Source organism: Scyliorhinus torazame, chromosome 3 (assembly GCF_047496885.1).
Source record: "Scyliorhinus torazame isolate Kashiwa2021f chromosome 3, sScyTor2.1, whole genome shotgun sequence".
NCBI classification, from domain to species: Eukaryota; Metazoa; Chordata; class Chondrichthyes; order Carcharhiniformes; family Scyliorhinidae; genus Scyliorhinus; species Scyliorhinus torazame.
The window spans coordinates 217,904,045-217,928,019 of record NC_092709.1 but is presented as its reverse complement, the minus strand read 5'-3'; the positions used below and the strand labels follow the sequence as shown (position 1 = coordinate 217,928,019).

The following is a 23,975-nucleotide window of genomic DNA, read 5'->3' as shown; positions in this document are numbered from 1 at the left end:
TGCACAGGTCGAGTATCCTTTATCCATAAATCTAAAAACCTAACATATCCAAAAAACACACTTTTTTGAACCTCATCAACCGTTAGTTGTCTGCAAAGTCTGTGACCTCACTGAACATTTATTATTCAGTGGTATATCTTTCCAGACATTTTATTTACTTGAGATTATAGGTAGCCTGGGCTTTGGCCACTTTATGTCAGCAGGCTTATATGTGGTATCCAAAAAACAAAATGATCTCAAATCCAAAACAGATTTTGGTGAAAAGATACTCAACCTATAGGGACGTTCCACTATCTTTTATATATTGTCAGGCTTACTTTGTCTTCATCTTCAATCTCTTCTGCAGAAGAACCATTCTCTTTAAAATGTTGTTTCTCCTGCAAAAAGACAATAGGCTATAAAAGAGCTTTCACATCAACAATGTCACAACATTTCATGCTACTTATCTGTAAAACATTCACTTAATTATTCCTTTGCATATCTAGTGTCAAAAGTTCGAATAAAATAATAGTTTCATATTTTCAAATTAAAATCTTACCTTTAGATGACATAATCCACACGAGTCCATTATTCTCAGTTTGATAATTCTCTGTATTCTAATTATTACAATATCTACTATCAAATGCAAAACATTTTCTATTCTCACTTAGAATTTTTGTTAGTTACACAAAATATTCAACAAAATACACACTTGCAAATATTGCTAACATATGTAAACATGAACATATTACCACACCTCAGTTGTATAACGCTGTTTAAAAGATGCCACTTCCTTCAATCTTTTGCATCTTTGCTTTGCTGCCACACTGCTGTTATCCAAATCTTGCATAAGTCTGAAGAACGCAAGCTCATTGAACAGAATCTCTGAAATCTCCACCAACAAATCTTCCCCACATTCTTTGAGTTTTCTGCCAGCAAACTTCGCCAGAGAATCCTACATGGACAAAGTCAAAGTTTCAACCACAGAACTTGGGAACAGGAGTCATCTATTTATTTGATCATGGCTGATCTGAAATTCAACTCTATTTAAGCATCCAGTCCCATCGCTCTTGATACCCGGAACAGAACAGAACTCTATCAATCTCAAGTGTTGGAATTTTCATTTCATATTGCACCCATAAATCTTTGCGAAGGAGTTCCAGATATCCATGATCCTTTGTGTGAGAAAATACTTCCTTATTTCACCCCCGATGACCTTGCTTCAATTTTATCATGTCTGCTTCTGAACTACTGCACCAAACAGTTTCACTGTTTCTACCTATTGGATCTGCTAATCATTTTACATATCTTGATTAAATCAACCCATTCTTCAAAATTTAAGAAATATAGGTTATATTTATCCAATCTTCCCTTACAATTTAATTCTTAATCCTTAGTATCATGCTAATGAGTTTGCATTGCAAGCCAATTGATTATTCCCCAAGTTCAGTGCCCAAAAAGGCAGTCGCCTAGATGGCATCTGACCAAGGCTCCATACAAGTGAAGTATCACATCCTTATTTTTGAATTCTAATCCCCTTTAGATAAAGGCCATCAATATTATTAGCATTTTGATTACTTAACATACTTCTGCCTGAATTTGTAATTATCTGTATACTGGATGCCCAAATCCACTTGTTCTTTGTCAGCTCTAGCCAAGAAACTATTCAGATTTCAATTTCAGATCTGAACTGCATGATTTTACAGTTCCCCATAGTTAATGGATCAGATCAAAGCTCTGCAGTCCTGCCACACACAATCATGAATGGAATTGGAAAATTAAAGCTGACAAGGCTGCGTAAACATTCCTGTTCTCAGTGATGGTGGGGCCCAGCAAGTCAGTTCAAAAGACAAGTCTGAAGCATTCTGCAGCTCTGATGGAACTCAAGACCTGAAACCTTAGCTGTTTCTCTGTCCACAGATGTTGCCATACCTGCTGCGCATTTCTTTTTTTAAAAAGTGTTTTTATTGGTTTTTTTTTGGCGTACATAAATATTCATACAAACAGAACAGTGAGAGTTACGCATTAGTACACAGGGAGTACCATTAGAGTTATTTACATCGAGATTTGTTTTAACAATTTACATGGATATATCACAGTTTCCCCATTCTTTTGTCCTTTCCTCAGTGTTTCCTGTGGCAGTTGTGATGCTCCGTGTGTTGCACCCTTCCAGTTTTCCCCTCTTCCTTTATCCCGCTTGTTCCAGCTTTGTTACTCCTGCCCTCCCCTCCCTTGTGTCCCCTGGCTCTCCTGTTGGGTTTGGTTGAATTTCTCGTTTCCCTGACCCCCGCCTCTTCCCCCACCTTTTTTCCCTTCTGTGTCATGGCAACTCTTTCTCGTTCCTTGGCTACCTAGTTGTTGGCTACAAAAAGGTCTTGGAACAACCGAGTGAATGGCTCCCACGTTCTGTGGAAGCACTCTTCCGACCCACAGGTGGCGAATTTGATTTTCTCCGTTTGGAAAAATTCTATCAGGTCGCACAGCCAGTCTGCAGCTTTAGGCGGCGCTGCTGACCGCCAGCCGAGCAGGATTCTCCCGCGGGCGATCAGGGAGAAAAGGCAAGGGCGTCGGCCCGCTCCCCCCCCCCCCCATGAAGAGATCTGGTTGTTCTGATAGAACATAAAACATAGAACAGTACAGCACAGAACAGGCCCTTCAGCCCTCGATGTTGTGCCGAGCATTTTCCAAAACCAAGATCAAGCTATCCCACTCCCCGTCAATCTGGTGTGCTCCATGTGCCTATCCAATAACCGCTTGAAAGTTCCTAAAGTGTCCGACTCCACTATCACAGCAGGCAGTCCATTCCACACCTTAACCACTCTGAGTAAAGATACCTCTAAGACTGCCACTCTCGGGCATGGCTCCACCCTCATCCCCACCACTTTGGACATCGCCTTGAAGAAGGCTGTCCAGTACCCAACAAGTCTGGGGCAAGACCAGAACATGTGGGTGTGGTTGGCCACGATCCTTGGCACAGTTCACATCTGTCCTCCACCTCCGGGAAGAACCTGCTCATTCAGGTTCTGGTCAAGTGGGCTCTGTGTACCACTTTTAGCTGCGTTAGATTAAGCCTCGTGCATGTGGAGGTGGAGTTGACCCTGTGCTGTGCTTCGCTCTAGAGCAGTGTTTTCAAACTTTTTTTCCGTGGACCCATTTTTACCAACCTTCGCGACCCACGCCGGCCAACCTTCGCGACCCACGCCGGCCAACCTTCGTGACCCACCATTTTCTCTTAACTTGTTTGCTGCTGACAAAATGGAGGAAATGGTTTTGGATCCCTTTGGCCCTCGTACATGCTCCTCCAATGGAACCTGTTGGATGAAGGTGAAGCCTTCCGGTGTCGGAAAGTATGGATTCTCCATCTGTCCAAAGTTAAGCTCCACAGCACAATTGTGGCACAGAACATGCGGAAATAAGGCTCTGTCAGCGAGACTGTCTTTCCCAATCTTAAATGCAACACCTAGATCCTGATCATTCTTGGAGTAAGAGACTTCCATTTCATCAGCATCAAAGTTCAGAAAGCATCCAATCACATCATTCTCCCCGAACATTTTGCAGCAGGCTTTTATCATCCAACAAGGCCGGCAGCTGTACGTTCGCTATGTGGATAAGGTGGCTGCTTACAGCGCCATTTTGTTCCAAGTTGCCACGTTTGGCCTACTATAGGCAATCTAATGTCTTCCATCTTTCTTTGCCTATTTCTTATTTACCCAGTTCCCCCTCTCACCGAGCCCACTCCCCCCTTTTCCCCCGCTTGCCTCCCTGTCATCTGCCCCCCCCCCCCCCCATCCATCTGCCAGGCGCCTTCCCCTTTGCGGCCTCTTTCCTTCTCATGAGTCCTGGTGCTAGCTACCTCGCGCGTGTGGTGGCTCCCTTCCTGGGAGTTACTGTATTACATCCCCTCGCCCATTCTCTGGACTTCTTGCCCACTCTATCCTCTGCCTTACCCTGTACTTGTCTGTACGCAGCTCATCTTTCCCTTTTTCGCTACTTTCATTTTACAAAATGGAGGCCACGCTCTCCCGTGTAAAGCGATCTCTATGGCGGTGGTCTGGTCTTAGCTCTGCAGCCAATTGTTTGGGGGGGGGGGGGGCTCTTTTCTCCCTACCACACCCCCATATTAGAATGTTGCATTGTTAGTCTTGCTCTGTGGGCTCCTCATCGTTTCCCCTGTTGCTGCATTTCCAGCCCGCACTCTGCTATGAACTAGTCCACCTCTGCAGGGACTGTAAAAAGGTGTTCTTCAGCATTCCAAATCTTGCGCCGTTCTTGTACAGCGCGGCCTTTGCTTTGTTGAATTCGTCCCAGCTCTTGGCCAAGTCGACCCCAATGTCCTGATATATCCAGATCTTATGTCCTTCCCAGCCGCAGTATTTGGACTGCTTGGCCCAGCGCAGGATTCTCTCCCGGTCTTGATATCGGCGCATTTCCGCAATAATCGGCCTTGGCTGGTCCCCAGCTTTGGGCTTTGGTCGGAGCAACCAGTGTGCGCTGTCTATTTCTGGTGGGTTGGGGAAGGTCTCCCTTTCCACCAGGTTACCCATCATTTGGGCCGTTTAATCTGTGGGGTCCCTACCCCCGATCCCCTCCGGTAGGCCCACGATTCGCAGGTTCTGCCGCCTCGGCTGGTTTTCTTGGTCTTCGACCTTTCCTTTCAGGCGGTCTTGTGTCGCAACCAGCCTCGCCACTTTTCTAGAACAACGATTCAGTCGCTCAGGTCCATTGCGGCCCTTTCCAGGTCAACGATCGTCGCCTCCTGGTCCTCCAGTTGCTTTTCGGCTTTGTCCAGGGCCAGTTGCATATGCGGCAGCACTTCCGCTACCACGCCCTTCACCGCAGCCAAGTGTCCAACTTTGTCTCGTCTGTGCTTCCTCAACACTCGAGAGGAACATCATCTGCCAACCCCCTCATGAGGGAGGGCTTCTTGTGCAGCTGGTTGGGCCCTCTCGCTCATGCGAAGTTCGGGCTTTGCCATCTCATGCGCCAGTCGGCTCGTCCGTCGCTGGTTTCTGCTCGATTGGCTTTTCTTCTGCATCTTTTCGTCCCATTGTTCTGCAAATGTCGTGGGAATGATTTGTTGAGTTTGCAGGCGTTTTTTAGGTGAAAAGTGACTATTTATCAGGTTCGCGGGAGGAGAGCCACCTGATGTGCGACTTCTCAGCACATCCTCATCACTCGAAGTCCCCTGCTGAGCATTTCCAACATTTTCTGTTTAATTTCAGATTTCCAGAATCCACTTTTGAATCATTTGCAACGAGTTTCATCTAGAAGTATGAAATGGATCTCAATTGAAGCTGTCTCCAGCACACTCTCAGGCCGTGCATTCCATACCTTAATCACGCGCTGTGTGAAAAAGTTTTTAAAATTTTTTTTAAAACATCACTTCTGCTTCTTTTACTAATTACTTTAAATCTGTGCCCTTTCATTCTTGATTCTTTCACAAGTGGAAAGTTTCTCCCCATCAACACTATAGTGATATCATGGTTGTCTCATTAGTATATAAGTGAATGCTATATAAGTGAAAGTGAATGAGTCAGGTGACCTCAGACTGACTCAGGAGCTGAGAGAGAGTTTGCTGGTACATGTTCACACAATTATTCATCTGTTGCTTGTATATATTTGACCCACAGTTCATGTTAATAAATCATTTATAGCTTTAGCTACAAGATGATGTAATATAAATCAGGCCAGTTGAAACGAACATTTCATGATACCAGGACTGGATGGTATTAAACACGGAGAGAAACTATCACATCATCGAGTGAAGCATGCTACGAGGTCCACAGGGATTTGAAGATTTTGCAGACTGCAAGAATGAACTACATGAAGTCGTTGAAGCCACCAATGAGTCTCAGATTTCATGGTAATGTGTACAACAACTGGTGTGTGGTTAAACAACAATTTAATCTGTTTCTTACTGCAGTAAATTTCAGAGATCAACCAGATTCGCATAATGTAGCGATGCTCCTAACAGCGACAGGGCCCGGAGCAATTGCTGTGTTTAATACATTTAAATTTGCAAACGATGAAGATAATAAAAATTTTAACAAAGTAATTCGAAGATTTGATGAACATTGCACCCCCAGAAAGAATGAAATTTATGAAAGCCATGTGTTGAGATCAAGTTTACAGAAGACAGAAGAGTCCATAGATCATTTCATCAATTAGTTAAAGTTCAAAGCTAACACCTGTAAATTTTCTGTGGTGGAATCTTGCATTATTCGGGACCAAATTGTGTTTGGTGTGAATGAAAATAAGCTGAGAGAACGGTTGCTGAGGGAATTGGAGATGTCCTTGGAACAAACAGTTAAGATTTGTCAGGCTCATGAGCGAGCAGCACAGCATTCGAAAATGTTTCTCAGCAATGGCTGCATCTTCTGGAGGAAAGCACTCCTGTTGCCGCCCTTTTTCCAAAAAGGTGGGAAACTTCAAAAATAAAAATCACGTTGCTCAGAATTGTTACTCTAAGCTCAACCCCAGATCAGTCAGCACAGTGGAAGACCCACTCTCCAGTGAGGAGTCATAATTGTTTGTTGGAGTGATAACAGGGAAGAATAATTTTTTGGAGACTTAAAAAAATTCTCCAGTACTTAAAAAAATGCAAACTGATGCTCCATTTAAAATAAATGCGGTTGATGAGGACAAATGGCTGCTACGACTTGAAGTGAACGGTACAGTGGTCCAACTGAAGTTCGATACTGGTGCCAAAGCCAATTTAATCAGCATGACTGATTTAAAAACTCTAAAAATTCAGCCAATTAGAAGAAATCACAAAATATCTAAGAGATTATAATGGTTCATGCATTAAATGTTATGGAGAGTGTGACCAGAGTGTGGTGAAGAACAGTTTATTCCATCCCATTCTGCATTGTTTCCGAGGGCTTGGATTCATCATTAAGTGATCAGTCCTGTGACAAATTAGGTCTAGTGCAGTTGGTATACAGCTGGATTGGAGCAGTACTCCAACGATTTTGAGCAAATTGTCCACAATTTCAGTGATCTGTTCACAGGTTTTGACGCACTACCATTCACCTACAAGATACAACTCTGAGGATGCAAAACCTGTGATACATGCACCAAGCAGAGGTCCTGCACCTCTTCGGGATCGCCTCTAAAAGGAGCTAGACAGAATGACAAAATTAAAAGTAATCAGAAAGATAGAAGAACCTGCCGATTGGGTAAATTCCATGGTATTTGTAAAGAAAAATAATGGCGATGTTGGCATGTGTATGGATCCCAAAGATTTTAACGAGAATATCAAGAGAACACCACCAAGTACCACAACTTGAGGCAATCACATCTGAGATGGCTGGTGCACAGTTCTTTATGAAACTTGGCGCATCTCAAGGTTTCTGGCAGCTAAAGCTAGAGGAACAAGTACAAAGTACTGCACTTTTAATATGCCATTTGGACAGTGTTGCTTTCTGAGAATGCCGTTTGGCATAATTTCGGCATCAAAAATATTTCACAGTGCCATGGAGCACATAATTGAAGGTGTACGCGTGTATGTGGATGATATCATCATTTGGGGCTCAACCATAGAGGAGCACAATATGAAGTTGCTTACGGTTCTAATGAGTGTCCGGAGAAATGGGCTGAAGCTCAACACGCAAAAGTGCTAATTTGGAGTAACTGAGGTCACATTCCTCGGTGACAAGCTCTCATCACATGGCATTGAACTTGACAAGGACAAAATCCAAGCAATTCTCAACATGCCAAAACCACACAACAAAAAAAGCCATCTTAAGAGTGATGGGTATAATCAATTTTATAGGGAAATTCATTCCAAACCTGTCGACAAAAACAACACATCGACTTGATCTCCTGCACAAGACAACGGATTTCACTTGGACTGAGCAAATGAGCAAGAATGGAAAAAGCTGACTTCCGGGTGCGGCAATGACCAGCTGAGTCGGACTTTTCGGCAGCTCCCGTTGGAACGGACTTTTGGGCTCTTAATAGGAGCCCCAACGGCAATTTAAACGGCAAAAATACTGTGCGGTAAAACAGAAGGGAATCCCCCCGGACATGCATGGAAAAGGGAGAGGATAGCAGCTGGATTGCGGAGGATCCTCTGGAGCAGCAGCAAGGAAGGGAAGCTCAAAGCAAGATGGCGTCGGAAGGTGGCCGTTTGCTATGGGGCCCGGAGCAGCAAGAGTTCCTGCGGCGCTGTGTGGAAGAGCTGAAGAAGGAGTTGAAGAAGGAGCTGTTGGTCCCGATATTGCAGGCGATTGAAGGACTAAAAGAGGAGCAGAGGACCCAAGAGCTGAGCTTCGGGTCGTGAAGGCAAAGGCTGCTGAAAACGAAGATGAAATACAGGGCCTGTTGGTGAAGGCAGAAACGCACGAGGCACAGCATAAAAGGTGTGTGGAGAGGTTGGAAGCGCTGGAGAATAACTCAAGGAGGAAGAATTTAAGAGTCCTGGGTCTTCCCGAAGGCGCAGAAGGGACGGACGTCGGGACATATGTGAGCACGATGCTTCACTCGCTAATGGGATCGGAGGCCCCGACGGGCCCTTTGGAGGTGGAGGGAGCTTATCGAGTTCTGGCGCGAAGACCAAAGGCTGGAGAAATACCTCGAGCTATAGTGGTGAGGTTTCTCCGCTACAATGACAGAGAGACGGTTCTCAGATGGGCGAAGAAAACTCAAAGCTGTAGGTGGGAGAACGCGGTGATCCGTGTATACCAAGATTGGAGTGCGGAGGTGGCGAGGAGGGCAAGTTTCAATCGGGCTAAGGCGGTGCTTCACAAAAAGGTCCAGTTTGGAATGTTGCAACCGGCGAGATTGTGGGTCACACACCAAGGGAAGCACCACTACTTTGAGACGGCAGAAGAGGCGTGGACATTCATTGTGGACGAGAAGCTGGAATAGTCTGGCGAGAGAAAGAGCTTTTGGGACAAAGTGGTGGTGTGATTACAGGGGGGGCGGGGGGGGGGGGGAATGATTTTTCAATTTGTTAATTTTGTGACCCTGTAACTTTTCTCTCTTCCCCATGTTGGGGGGGGGGGGGGGGATGAGGAACTGTGGGTGCCGGCCATTAGGGGCGGGGCCGAGGGGGAAACGTGGGCTTTGTTCCCGTGCTATGGTAATTATGGCGGGAACAGGGACGCAGGAAGGAGGGGGCCTCGCACAGTGGGAGCCGAGGATAAGGGGGGAAGCCGAGGTCAGCCAGAGTTTGCTGACTTCTGGGAGCAACATGGGGGGGTGCAACTACGCTAGAGGGGGATCTAGCGGATGGGGGGGGGGGGTTAACTGGGTTGCTGCTGCTAAGGAGAAGGGGGAGCTGTTATGGGATGGGGTGGTCGAGGCGGGAGGGCACCGTCGGGGGGATATACGGGTACGTGGTAACTGGGTGAGGAGCTGGGTTAAAAAAAGAGGATGGCAAATCGACAAGGGGGGGGGGGTAAAGAGCCCCCCAACCCGGCTGATCACGTGGAACGTGAGAGGGCTGAACGGGCCGATTAAAAGGGCACGGGTACTCGCACACCGAAAGAAATTAAAGGCAGATGTGGTTATGTTGCAGGAGACGCCTCTGAAACTGATAGACCAGGTCAGACTACGTAAAGGATGGGTGGGACAGGTGTTTCATTTGGGTTTAGATGCGAAGAATAGGGGGGTGGCTATCTTAGTGGGGAAACGGGTACTGTTTGAGGCAAAGACCATAGTGGCAGATAGTGGGGGTAGATATGTGATGGTGAGTGGCAGATTGCAAGGGGAGGCGGTGGTTCTGGTGAACGTATACGCCCCGAACTGGGATGATGCAAATTTTATGAGGCGTATGTTGGGACGTATCCCGGACCTGGAGGCGGGAAAGTTGGTAATGGGGGGGGGTGGGGGGAGACTTCAATACGGTGCTTGATCCAGGGCTGGACCGGTCGAGGTCCAGGACCGGGAGGAGGCCGGCAGCGGCCAGGGTGCTCAAGGACTTCATGGAGCAGATGGGAGGGGTAGACCCCTGGAGATTTAGTAGGCCTAGGAGTAAGGAGTTTTCATTTTTCTCCCATGTTCACAAAGTATACTCACGGATAGACTTTTTTGTCTTGGGAAGGGCACTGATTCCGAAGGTGACAGGGACGGAATATACGGCCATCGCCATTTCGGACCACGCTCCACATTGGGTAGACCTGGAGGTAGGAGAGGAAAAAGAACAGCACCCACTCTGGAGAATGGATATGGGCTTATTGGCGGATGAGGGGGTATGTTTAAGGGTGAGGGAGTGTATTGAAAGGTACTTGGAGCTTAATGACAATGGGGAGGTTCAGGTGGGAGTGGTCTGGGAGGCGTTGAAGGCGGTGGTCAGAGGGGAACTGATATCCATAAGGGCACATAAAGGGAAGCAAGAGGGTAAAGAAAGGGAGCGATTGTTGAAAGAACTTTTGAGGGTGGACAGGCAATCTGCAGAGGCACCGGAGGAGGGACTGTACAGGGAAAGACAAAGGTTACATGTGGAGTTTGACCTGCTGACCACGGGTAAGGCAGAGGCACAGTGGAGGAGGGCACAGGGTGTACAGTATGAGTATGGAGAGAAGGCGAGTCAGCTACTGGCCCACCAATTGAGGAAGAGGGAGCAGCGAGGGAGATAGGTGGGGTGAGAGATGAGGAGGGAGAGATGGAACGGGTAGCGGAGAGAGTGAACGGGGTGTTCAAGGCATTCTATGAGAGGTTATATAAGGCTCAGCCCCCGGAAGGGACGGAGGGAATGAGGTGTTTCCTGGATCAGCTGGAATTCCCGAAGGTGGAGGAGCAGGAGAGGGCGGGACTGGGAGCACAGATTGAGATGCAGGAGGTGGTAAAAGGGATTGGGAGCATGCAAGCGGGGTGGTCAAACTGGCAGAGATCAAACTGGGTTTAAGGGGAGACAGCTGAACACGAACATACGGAGGTTGCGAGGGGTAATGATGATGCCCCCACCAGAGGGGGAGGCGGAGATAGTGGTGGCGATGGACGCCGAGAAAGCATTCGACAGAGTGGAGTGGGATTATCTGTGGGAGGTGCTGAGGAGATTTGGTTTTGGAGAAGGGTTTATTGGATGGGTACAGCTGCTGTACAGGGCCCCGGTGGCGAGTGTGATCACGAACAGGCAGAGGTCTGACTACTTCCGTCTTCATAGAGGGACGAGGCAGGGGTGTCCCCTGTCTCCGTTACTGTTTGCACTGACGATTGAGCCCCTGGCCAGAGCACTGAGGGGCTCCAGGAAGTGGAGGGGAGTACTCACGGGAGGCGAAGAACACCGGGTATCTTTGCATGCAGATGATTATTGCTGTATGTTGCAGACCCAGTGGAGGGGATGCCTGAGATAATGCAGACACCCAGGGAGTTTGGGGAATTTTCGGGGTACAAATTGAATATGGGGAAGAGTGAGTTGTTTGTGGTGCATCCGGGGGAGCAGAGCAGGGGAATAGATGATTTACCACTGAGGAAGGTAATAAGAGATTTCAGGTACTTAGGGATTCAGATAGCCAGGAGTTGGGGAACCTTACATAGGCTTAATTTAACAAGATTGGTGGAACAGATGGAGGAGGATTTTAAGAGATGGGACATGGTGCCCCTGTCACTGGTGGGTAGGGTGCAGGCGGTCAAAATGGTAGTCCTCCCGAGATTCCTTTTTGTGTTTCAGTACCTTCCGGTGATGGTCACAAAGGCTTTTTTCAAGAAAATTGAGAAAAGTGTCATGAGTTTTGTGTGGACTGGGAAGACCCCGAGAGTGAGGAGGGGGTTCTTGCAGCGTAGCAGGGATAGGGGGGGGGGGGCTGGCACTACCGAGCCTAAGTGAATACTACTGGGCCGCCAATATCTCAATGGTGTGTAAGTGGATGGGAGAAGGGGAGGGAGCGGCGTGGAAGAGATTGGAGATGGCATCCTGCAAAGGAACCAGCCTACAAGCTGGCGACGGCGCCGTTGCCGTTCTCCCCGAAGAAATACACCACAAGTCCAGTGGTGGTGGCAACGCTAAAAATTTTGGGGCAGTGGAGACGACATAGGGGAAGGACGGGAGCCTCGGTGCGGTCCCCGATAAGAAATAATCATAGGTTTGTCCCGGGGAGAATAGATGGGGGATTTGGAGCATGGCAGAGAGCTGGGGTTGTGCAACTGAGAGATCTGTTCGTAGACGGGACGTTTGCGAGTCTGGGAGCGCTGACGGTAAAATATGGGTTGCCCCAAGGGAATGCATTTCGGTACATGCAACTGAGGGCATTTGCGAGGCAACAGGTGAGGGAATTCCCGCAGCTCCCGACGCAGGAGATTCAAGATAGAGTGATGGGGGATGGTAGGGTGTCGGATATATACAGGGAAATGAGGGACGAGGGGGAGATCATGGTGGATGAGCTGAAGGGGAAATGGGAAGAAGAGCTGGGGGAAGAGATTGAGGAGGGGCTGTGGGCTGATGCCCTAAGTAGAGTAAACTCGTCGTCCTCGTGCGCCAGGCTAAGCCTGATACAATTAAAGGTTTTGCACAGGGCGCACATGACCGGAGCAAGGCTCAGTAAATTTTTCAGGGTAGAGGATAGGTGTGGGAGATGCTTGAGAAGCCCAGCAAACCACACCCACATGTTTTGGTCATGCCCGGCACTGCAGGGGTTCTGGGTGGGGGTGGCAAAGGTGCTTTCAAGGTGGTGGGGGTCCGGGTCGAGCCAGGCTGGGGGTTGGCTATATTTGGGGTTGCAGAAGAGCCGGGAGTGCAGGAGGCGGAAGAGGCTGATGTCTTGGCCTTTGCGTCCCGAGTAGCCCGGCGAAGGATATTGCTTATGTGGAAGGAAGCCAAACCCCCGGGCGTGGAGACCTGGATAAATGACATGGCAGGGTTTATATAACTAGAACGGATAAAGTTCGCACTAAGGGGTTCGGCTCAAGGGTTCGCCAGGCGGTGGCAACCGTTCATTGACTACCTCGCAGAACGATAAAGGAAATGGGAAGGCAACAGCAGCAACCGGGGGGGGGGGGGGGGGGGGGGGGGGGGGGGCTCGAGCAGGTCCTCAGGGGTGTTTTTGTATAGATATTTGTACTTGGTTATGTATATTGGATTGTTTGATTTTATCTCTGGAGAGTTATTATTTTTGTTATGGCAGTTGCCATTCAGTTTATATATTATTTATTTATTTGTTAAAACGGTCACTGTTATATAAATTGTTTTATTGTTGTAAAAAGGTAAACCTTTGTATTGTTTTATTTGACCGGAAAAAATTTGAATTAAATATATATTTTTAAAAAAAGAATGGAAAAGCTCAAGACTTCACTAACCACCACGCCAGTTCTCACATTGTTTGACCCATCTAAGCAGATTAAAGTGTCAACAGACGCGTTGAAAGATGGTTCAGGAGCAGTTCTTCTGCAACTTGTGCATGACAATTGGAAACCAGTCACATATGCATCATGATACATGATGACAACAGAGCAGAGGTACTCTCAAATCGAAAAAGAAAGCCTCAGTTTAGTTGTAGGCTTGGAGAACTTCCACAGCTACGTGTACGGTGTTCCAACTTTCACAGTTGAGACAGATCATCGTCCTTTGGTTATCATCAAGGAGAATCTCAACCAAATGTCTCCACGCATTCAGAGGTCGATGATGAAGTTACAACGCTATGACTTCAATCTCATCTACACGCCAGGCAAATTGTTCTTAGCAGATGCATTATCGAGAGTGCCAATACAAAATATTAGTAGTGAAATTGAAGATGTAGATCTGCATGTCAATCTTATTTCCACGCTACTAACAGCATCAGATATGAAACTATGTGAGATCCAAGAAGAGACCAGGAAGGATCAAACTCTTCAAGAGGTGATGAGGAACATCAATTCACACTGGCCCGGAGATTAATGTGTGGAGTTCTACAATATAAGATCTGAACTCAAGTGTCATTAATGGAGTGGTACTTCATTTGAACATTATAGTTGTACCTCAATCACTTTGCAAGGATGTACTTAAGAGGATACATGAAGGACATCTCTGGTTTGAGAAGTGTAAAGGGAGAGCACATGACTGTTTATTGGCCAGGTATAAACCAGGATAGTCAGTTGTTGTGACACATGCATCGTTGCAAGCAAACAAGAGAACCTATGCACCACGACAGAAAGTAGCTATGGATCTCTCACCTGCGAAGGAAAGATTATTTAATTATCGTAGACTATTTTTCAAACGAGCCTGAAATGGCTCTACTGTCTGCATAATGGCAAGCAGTGTAACACTGCATACCAAATCAATTTTTGCTAGACATGGAATTCCTCAAGTCGTGAGTGACAATGGTCCTTGTTTAAGCTGTAAAGTGTGGCAACACTTGGCAGTCATATACGATTTCAATCACATCATGTCAAATCCGTTGTACACAAGCAAATGGCAAAGCCGCAAAAGGTGTACATATTGTCAAGCAATTGTTTAAAAAGGCAATGGGCAGCCAACCTGATCCATATCTCGCACTATTGAGTTACAGAGCGTCACCATCGTCACATCGTAGATCACCAGCAGAGTTACTCATGAATAAAAGGTTGCATACCACACGTCCATACTTGGGAAAGGAGGAGAATAGTACTGCAGGAAATGCTGAACATTAAAGCAAAACAAAAGGAAGTTCTAAGATAGTGTGACGAGAACCTTAGCACCCGAGTAGTGATGACATTGTGAGAATAGAAGAATCAGGCAATTGGTCAAGAAAAGCCATTGTACTTGAAGAAGCAGCACCTAATTTCTACAATGTACAGACAGAGGAAATTCTGGCACGATCTTGAAAACCAGAGAAGACTTTCACAACATGATGGATGATACATCTTCGTCAGAATCAACGTCAGCTGCAATGTCAGATAGTTCAGCAGTTCCTGAGCTGGAGACTGTCATGGATAACATTGAATCGGGATTTCTGGTGGTGGCCATGGAGTGAACGGTCGCACATTTAGCAGCTCTCGCCTCTAGTGGTCTTTTAATGGCTTTTAAGCTGGATATTACACGGGAATTTCTCAATATAAGTTGATGAAAGTGCAAGGAGAAGGAGGTGACCCCCAATTTATGGACCCCAGAAAATAGTCGGAAAAGAAGAAATCAAAGGATGGATGGAAGCAAAGCTCAGAAAGCAGCAGGTTTAATGACAAGGAGGCAAAGTTCGGCGGTGTCTGCCCAATGGACGACGGACCAGTTGGTCGAATACTTGGATGGGAAGTTCGCCCAACATTGGATTCAAAAGCTGGAGGAGCAGGCGGCGGAACGAGAGGTGGAGTCCACAGCAATGGCAATGTAAATTGGCATTGTACAGGAGTGGCAGAAATGGCTGTTGGAGAAGGTGGAAGACCTGGAGAATCGCTCTCGCAGGCAGAATATCCGGATCATCGGTCTGCCAGAAGGAAAGGAGGGATCAGATGTCGGTGCGTATGTCGGGAAGGTGCTGGAGAAGCTGATGGGGGAAGGCTCGTTCCCCAAGCCGTTGGAGGTGGACCGGGTCCATAGGCTCTTATGCGTAAGCCCCAGGGTCGTGAGCCCCCGAGGGCGATTGTGGTACGGCTGCATCATTTCCTGGATAAGGAACGCATTATGAAGTGGGCTAGGTAGACGAAACAGTGTACCTGGGTAGAATCAGAGATCCGGGTGTATCAGGATTGGAGAGCAGAGCTTGCAAAGAGAAGGGCGAATTTCAATAAAGTCAAGTGAGGGAGGCCATCCAGGGGTACATAAAAAACAATGATACGGGAGAGACCGCAGCTGGAGTGGTTTGGGAGGCATTGAAGGCAGTTATCGGAGGGGAATTTATTTTGATCCGAGCCCATAGGGAGAAAACTGAGCGGGTGGAGCTGGACAGATTGGTAGGAGAAATCTTACAGGTGGACAGGAGGTATGTGCAGTCTCCGAATGAGGAGCTCCTGAGGGAGCGTCAGAGGCTCCAAATGGAATTTGGGCTCCTTTCCACAAGTGAGGTGAAGGGACAGCTAAGGAGGGCAAAAGGGGAAATATATGAATATGGGGAGAAAGCTAGCAGGATGATCAGCTGAGGGAGCAGGAGGCGGCGAGAGAAATAGGGAAAATAAAGGATATGAGAGGGAAGGTAGCGATAGACCCGGGGGCGGCTAATGACATGCTCCTTGAATTTTACAGTCAGCTATACGAGTCGGAACCCCCAGCCGGGGAGGAGGGTATGAATCAATTCCTCGAGAGGCTGGAGTTCCCAAAGTTAGATGAGGAGCTGGTGGAAGATCTGGGGGCCCAATTTGGCTCGGGGAGTTGATAGATGGGTTGGGAGCGCTGCAATTGGGTATGGCCCCGGGACCTGATGGATTTCCAGTGGAATTTTATAAAATGTTTTCTGGGTTACTGGGGCCGTTCCTGGTTCAGGCTTTTAACCAGTCTCGAGAGCTGGGAGTATTCCCCCTAATGCTAGCACAGGCATCAATTTCTCTCATCCTGAAGCGAGATAAGGACCCGGAGAACTGTGGATCGTAAGGCCAATTTCCTTGCTGAACGTTGACTCTAAATTGCTGGCAAATATCTTGGCCACTCTTTTGGAGGATTACGTCCCAGAGGTAATCGGGGAAGATCAGACAGGATTTGTGAAGGGCAAGCATCTGACGTCCAATATTAGGCGGCTTCTGAATGTCATAATGATGCCAGCGGAGCGGCGTGATGTTCAGGTGGTAGTAGCCATGGACACGGAGAAGGCTTTCAACTGGGTGGAGTAGGAAATACCAATGGGACATTTTAGGCAGGTTTGGGTTCGGACAGGGATTTGCGAATTGGGTCCAGCTGTTATATCAGGCTCTGGTGACAAATGTAAGAACTAACCAAGTCGGGTCGGAGTATTTTAGTCTCTGCAGGGGGACAAGACAGAGATGTTCGCTCTCCCCATTACTGTTTGCCCTGGCCATAGAGCCCTTGGTAATGGCCCTTTGATCATCACATGCCTGGCGGGGGATAGTGGGGGCGGGGTTTGGATCACAGAGTCTCCCTATATGCGGACGATTTGTTGCTCTATGTCACAGGCCCGGTGGGGGGATGGCCAAAATCATGCAGATACTTGGAGAATTTGGGCGATTTTTAGGCTACAAGTTAAATATGGGAAAGAGCGAGATGTTCGTGATCCAAGCACGGGGACAGGAAAGGAGACTGAGGGTGTTGCCATTCAGTGTGGTTGAGAGGAGATTTAGATATCTCAGGATTCAAGTGGCTAAGGATTGGGGGCAGCTTCAGAAGTTAAATCTGGGTAAAGTAGTGGATCAAATGAAAAGGGATTTTCGCAGATGGGACATGCTCCCGCTGACGGGGAGGGTCCAGACGGTAAAATGACGATCCTTCCGAGACTGCTCTTCTTTTTTCAATGTGTTCCGATTTTGATCCCAAAGGTTTTTTTCAGGAAAACGAACGCACCGATATTGGGTTTTGTGTGGGCTGGTAAAACTCCGAGAATAAAGAAGGCACTCCTGGAACGGGGTGGCGGAGGGGTGCTTGGCCTCCAGAGCTTTATTAACTACTACTGGGCAGCCAACATATCAATGGTTAGGAGGTGGGTAGTGGGGGAGGTTGGAGGCCTTGCTTACGCGCCTCTGCCGTTCTCGCCGGCTCGGTACTGTACAAGCCCTGTGGTGGTGGCAGCCCTTAGGGTGTGGGGGCAATGGAGGCATTACATGAGATTAGAGGGGGCATCAGTGTGGTCACCGATTTGTAACAATCACCGGTTTGCCCCGGGGGAGCTTGATGGGGGCGAGAAGGGATGTTGGCGGGCAGGGATTGAGAGATTTGGGGACCTATTCATTCAGGAGGGTTTCCCCACTTTAAGAGGCATTGGAGGGGAGTTTGAGTTGCCGGGTGGGAATGGGTTTTGGTACCTCCAGGTACGGGATTTTGTCTGGAGGCAGGTTCCTGGCTTCCCTCGCCTCCCCGAGGGGGTTACAAGATAAGGTGATGACAAAAACAGAGGTTGGAGAGGGGAGGGTCTCGGAGATATACAAGGAGCTGATATAGAGGGAAGGGGGCCCCTTTCAGGGAGGTGAAGAGGAAGTGGGAAGAGGAGCTGGGTGGAGAGATAGAATTCGAGCTGTGGGAAAAAGCCCTGTAGAGTCAATTCATCCTTACCGTGTGCCAGACTTAGCTTGATCCAGTTCAAGGTGGTCCACAGGGCCCACATGACAGCAGCCCAGATGAGCAGGATGTGGAGGACAGATGTGGGCGTAGCCCGGCAAACCATGTACATATGTTTATGGCATGTCCGAAATTGAAGGGATTCTGGCTGGGATTTGCGGAGGTTATGTCAGAGGTCCTGGAAGGAAGGGTAACTCCGAGTCCAGAATTGGCAATATTTGGGGTATCGGAGGATCCGGGGGCTTGGGGGGGGATTCTATCTTTCTCCTCCCTGGTGGCCCGGAGAGACATTTTGCTGGGATGGAGCGACTCGGAGCCCCCGAAGTCAGGAGTGTGGGTCAGCGATATGGCAGGGTTTCTCAGTCTGGAGAAAATTAAATTTGCTTTGAGAGGGTCAATTCAAGGGTTTGCCGTGAGATGGCAGTCGCTCATCGACTACTTCAAGGGAAACTGAACGTCAGCAGTAAGTGGGGGAGGGAGAGGGGATTGGGGGAGGGAGAGGGGATTGGCGGGGGGGGGGGGGGGGGGGGAGGAGAAAACAGAGAGAGGAGAGGAAAACAGGAGGCATGGCAATGTTACAACGGGACAGAGTACAGTTTACGGGCAGAGTAGGTGGTGTTGTTCTGCAGGTTGCTGTTTTTTTCTTTTTCCTAACATGTGTCGGCCCGCGCGGTTGTTCAAGAGATGTTAATGTGCTAAACTGTGAAAATTACAAATGCTTCAATAAAATCTTTTCTAAAAAAAAAAAATGGATAACATTGAATCTACAAGTACTGAACAGCAAGGTCAAGCTTTGAGAAGATCAAACCACAGATTTGAGCCAGGGAAGCGGGATGGAAATTTTCGGAAATGGGAGGAGAAGGGGATTGAGACACAAAAAGATTTGTTTCTTTGGGGTCGGTTTGCAGGACTGAAGAGCTGAAAGCAAAGTTTGGGCTGGAGCAGGGGGAAATGTTTAGATACATGCAGGTTCAAGATTTTGCCAGAAAGGTGATACAGAGCTTCCCGGTGGAGCCGGCCTCCACACTGCTGGAGGAGGTGCTGATGTCAGGGGGACTGGAGAAGGGGGTAGCATCGACAGTTTACTGAGCTATTTTGGAAGAAGAGACGGCACCACTGGAAGGGGTCAAAGCAAAGTTGGGAGAGGATATGGAGGAGGGGTTCTGGCGTGAGATGCTTCATCCGATGCCGGTGCTAATGTAGTTAGTTACATTGTGTACCTTGTGTTGCCCTATTATGTATTTTCTTTTATTTCCTTTTCTTTTCATGTACTTAATAATCTGTTGAGCTGCTCGCAGAAAAATACTTTTCACTGTACCTCGGTACACGTGACTATAAACAAATCCAATCCAACCCAGTGGTTCAAGAAGGCAGCTCACCACCACCTTCTCTCGAACAACTAAAGATGGGCAATTAATGCTGGCTTAGCCAGTGATGCCTGCACCCTTTAAATGAATTTAAAACCTAGAAATAAACTCCCTTTATTACTATTCCTTGGAAGAAGTGTCTAACACAATCGTGCTAATCTTAGAGCCAGACTCTGTAATGGTCACGACATAATTCTCTTTTATGTGGAAATTCTGCTTCTATGTTCATGCACAGTAATGTTTTTTTTTGTAACTATCTTCACATTACCCAGATGTTGTACGGGTTCTTTCTTCACACTTTGGCTGATAGTAATGTACCCTCCGTTTCTTTTTTGAATTGCATGGGTGATTTTAAGTGCACGGCTGAGCACATGGTTACTCAAAGGCCAACATGTGCCAGTCCGGAAGGAGACTTTGGCCGCTATGTGGCCATGCAGCTTAGAAGGAACACTGGCTTACAATGAAGATTGTTTCCCTCCCAATATCAATGAAAGCACAGAACATCTAGTAGCAAACAAACTCAGGTCATGATTTCAATATCTGAGCCATATATTTAGTGCACTTCAAAAATATTTCAACAAATTAAAATGTGAAGGGCTTGTAAAGACCAAACCTGAAGTATGGCTCCAAGTTGTTCATGAAAGAACTTGACAAATTCCTTGCTTTCATCGTTCTGCTGTGTAAGGGCTAGGACCATGCACCCAATAGTAGTTAGTAACTGTGGGGAGCACACATCATCCATGTGTTCCTGAAAAGAAGCAACCAGTAGAATAAAACTAAAATTTGCATTTTTTTAAAAATTGGGGTGAATGGTTAGCATACTGATATTGTTTTATTCATTCTCTGGTCTGAATATCAGCTTCATGCACAGATCTACATAATTTAACTCAGGGCAGAATAAATGAAATTCTACATCCGTGTACAAACACGGGCTTATTTCAAACCTCAACTTCACAAAGCTTGTATTTCGTCTGACAAATACTTTCGATCTAAACGCAGAGAAATAAAGGTCATTAATCTTTCATGGTTGTCTTCCTTCATATCCCATTCCAGGAGTTTACATAGCATCAGATCATGCTCCAAGGAAATCTCATGAAGGGGCAAATTCCCTCAAAATGAGCTAATCTTAGTATTAAATTTACCAACTTGAATTTTGAATAATTTTGCCTAGTCGAAAAAAAAGGACCAATATTCCAATGCACACACAAATGTTTCATACTGTGCGGAACAGGATACAATATGTTGGGTCATCATTCACCAACATCATAGGTCAAAATGCCTCAAAAGGAGTTTGTGTCATTTCGAATAACATGATCTGGTGTGAGCTCATCTCCAACTATGTGTGGAGGACGTTCAGCATAAGAAAAAACAAAAAGTGCAGATTGAATTAAGAATAGAGTGGTGTAAATAAGAAAGCTAAGCTTAAAAAACTACTCTAAGGCAGCACGGTGGCGCAGTGAATAGCACTGCTGCATTACGGCGCCGAGGTCCCAGGTTCGATCCTGGCTCTGGGTCACTGTCCATGTGGAGTTTGCACATTCTCCCTGGGTTTGCGCGGGTTTCGCCACCACAACACAAAGATGTGCAGGCTTGGTGAATTGACCACACTAAATTGCCCCTTAATTGGAAAAAAATGAATTGGGTACTCTAAATTTATTTTTTTAAACTACTCTAATAGAAGGAGAATTAGGACTGGATGTACATTTAGTTTAAAAACTGGCATCATAACAAGGATGCTGGAAGAAGATGTGAACAGATCAAGGTTGGCAATCCAGAATTTGTTGCTAGAATACAGACAGAAGTATAATGCACCAAAAAAGTGCTGTTTCGCCTCTGCTTGATCTAAGTATATTATGGTAAGAAGTTTTACAACACTAGGTTAAAGTCCAACAGGTTTGTTTCGATGTCACTAGCTTTCGGAGCGCTGCTCCTTCCTCGGGTGAATGAAGAGGTATGTTCCAGAAACATATATATAATATATATATATATATATATAGACAGATTCAAATATGCCAGACAATGCTTGGAATGCAAGCATTAGCAGGTGATTAAATCTTTACAGATCCAGAGATGGGGTAACCCCAGGCTTGACACAATTCACACCTCTTTAACCTGGGGTTACCCCATCTCTGGATCTGTAAAGATTTAATCACCTGCTAATGCTCGTATTCCTAGCATTGTTTGGCATCTTTAAATTTGTCTATATATATATATATGTTTCTGGAACATACCTCTTCATTCACCTGAGGAAGGAGCAGCGCTCCGAAAGCTAGTGACATTGAAACAAACCTGTTGGACTTTAACCTGGTGTTGTAAAACTTCTTACTGTGCTCACCCCAGTCCAACGCCGGCATCTCCACATCATAAGTATATTATGCACAATGTACTGACTAAAATGGTTCATTCAGTAAGTTCAACCTGAAAATAACATTCCAAACTTAGAAATAAATGCAGAAATTGGTAAACTAATTTTTTAAACAGTAAATAACATGAAAAAGTGATTTCATTTCATGTAAGTACAACAGAGCAAAACAGTTGCTGGCAGCAACATACGTGCACTAGCAGATAAAACCATATGCATCCAGGGAAGGACGAGTATTTTGTGCATTAAACTCTAAAGGAATAGAATCATAATGATTTCTCCTGTTGCGATTGCATACTATTCACTTAATTGTGAAAGTTGAATGAAATAAGCGTTATCAGTTCAACTAAACACTTATTTTAATGCCTTTTAACAGCTTACCAAACCTCATATCGAAATTCACCCAACATTAGGAATTATAATAAAAATTATTTAAGTTTTCAAAACTGTGTTAAAAATTGAGGATAAAACTCCCAACATGAACACTTCATTAAAATCTTGTGTTTCTCTTTCAGCTCACCTTCAAAAATGGAATTACTTCTGTCATGATAGCCTTTATTTGCTTGTCCAGTTGCTGTGTGTCTATGCGAGGACAAGTAACATCAGAAGCATCAGCGATGTGATCTATCGTACAGCTATTCCCAGAGGTATATTCAACTGAATTTATCACGGAAGAAAAAGTATATAAAAGTACATTTTTCCATTTGCCATTACAAAAACAGCAGTAATTGAAATGAACAGATTTCACAGAATTGTTCCAGTGCAGAAAGAGGCCTTTGTCCCATTGTATCTGCACCATCTCTCCAAATGAGCAATTCATTAGTGCCATTCTTGCACCTTCTCCGCATAACCCTGCACATTGTTCCTTTTGAATGCTTTGATTGAATCTGCCTCCACTACACTCAGGCAGTGTATTCCAAACCATAACCATTCACTGCATGAAAACGTGTTTCCTCGTATCACTTTTTCTCCCTCGTGACAATTACTTTAAATCTGTGTCCTTTCATTCTTGATCTGGAGTTGGAACAGTTTTTCCCCAACGAATCTGTCCAAATCCCTCATGATTCAGTTCCTCTACTAAATCTCCTCGCAGCCTTCTTCTCCTCAAAATGAACAGTCTCAACTTCTCTAAACTATTACAGCTGAAGTTCCTCACTCCTGGCAACCATCCTCATGAATACTTTCTGCACTCTCGAATTCATTTGTATCCTTCCTAACGCGTGGCATCCAGAACTGGACACAACTCCAGCTGAGGCCAAACCAGTGTCTTACACAAGTTCAACATAACTTCCTTGCTCTTATACTCGATGCCCCTATTAATAAGCCAGGGATACCACAAACTTTATTAACCACTCTCTCAACCTTTTCTACCACCACCTTCAATAACTTATGTGCACATACACACAGGTCCCTCTGCTTCTGCACCCTCCTTTAGAATTGTGCCCTTTACTTTATATTCAGTCTGTGTTCTTCTGACCGAATTGAATCATTTCATGTTTCTCCACATTGATCTCCCACGTGTCTATCCATGCCATCAACTGGTCTATGACCTTTTGAAATTCTTCATTGTCTTCCTCACAATTCATAATGCTGCCAAGTTTCAGATCATTGCCAGATTGTGCTCTGTACATCAAGGTGTAGGTCATAACTATTAGGAAAAGCAATGGTCCCAACACTGACATCTGGGGAGCTCGGCTAATAGCCTTCCTCCAGTCAGAAACATCCATTCACCACTATTCTCAGATTCCTGTCACTTAGTCAATTTCATAGCCATGTTGCTACTGTCCCTTTTATTCCATGTGCTATAACTTTGCTCTCAAGTCTTTTGTGCGGCACTGTATTAAAAGCATTTTGGAAGTCCATGTACACCAAATCAACAAAATTGCTCACAGCAACCCTCTTCGTTTCCTTATTATAAAACTCCAGCAAGCTAGTTCAACACAACTTTTCCCATAAGAAATCCATGTTGGCTTTCCTTTATTAACCCACATTTCTCCATGCAACTATGAATTTTGTCCTGAATTGTCTCTTAATGTTTACCCACCATCAAGGTTAAACTGTGGTTGCTGGGCTTAACTTTACAATCATTTTTTCAACAAGGCTGTAATGATTGCAATTTTCCAGCCATCTGGCACCATCCCCGAATCAAAAGACAACTAAATAATTATGGTCAATGCCTCAGCAACTTCACTCTCACTTCCCTCAGTATCCCTGGTTG

General features: G+C 46.1%; 1 protein-coding gene across 8 annotated transcripts in view; it reads right to left on the bottom strand.

Annotated features, from left to right (window-relative positions):
* pcm1 (pericentriolar material 1) overlaps positions 1-23,975 on the bottom strand; it is a 313,048-nt gene that overhangs the window by 48,732 nt on the left and 240,341 nt on the right. For 7 of the 8 annotated variants that reach the window (XM_072496879.1, XM_072496880.1, XM_072496885.1 and 4 more), the window contains 4 exons: positions 22,278-22,414; positions 20,009-20,143; positions 737-934; positions 318-377 (listed from right to left, as the gene is read on the bottom strand). In XM_072496879.1, the coding sequence (XP_072352980.1) occupies positions 318-377; positions 737-934; positions 20,009-20,143; positions 22,278-22,414 (530 nt within the window). The remainder of the gene's footprint in view (positions 1-317; positions 378-736; positions 935-20,008; positions 20,144-22,277; positions 22,415-23,975) is intronic. The other variant, XM_072496881.1, reaches the window with a different exon arrangement.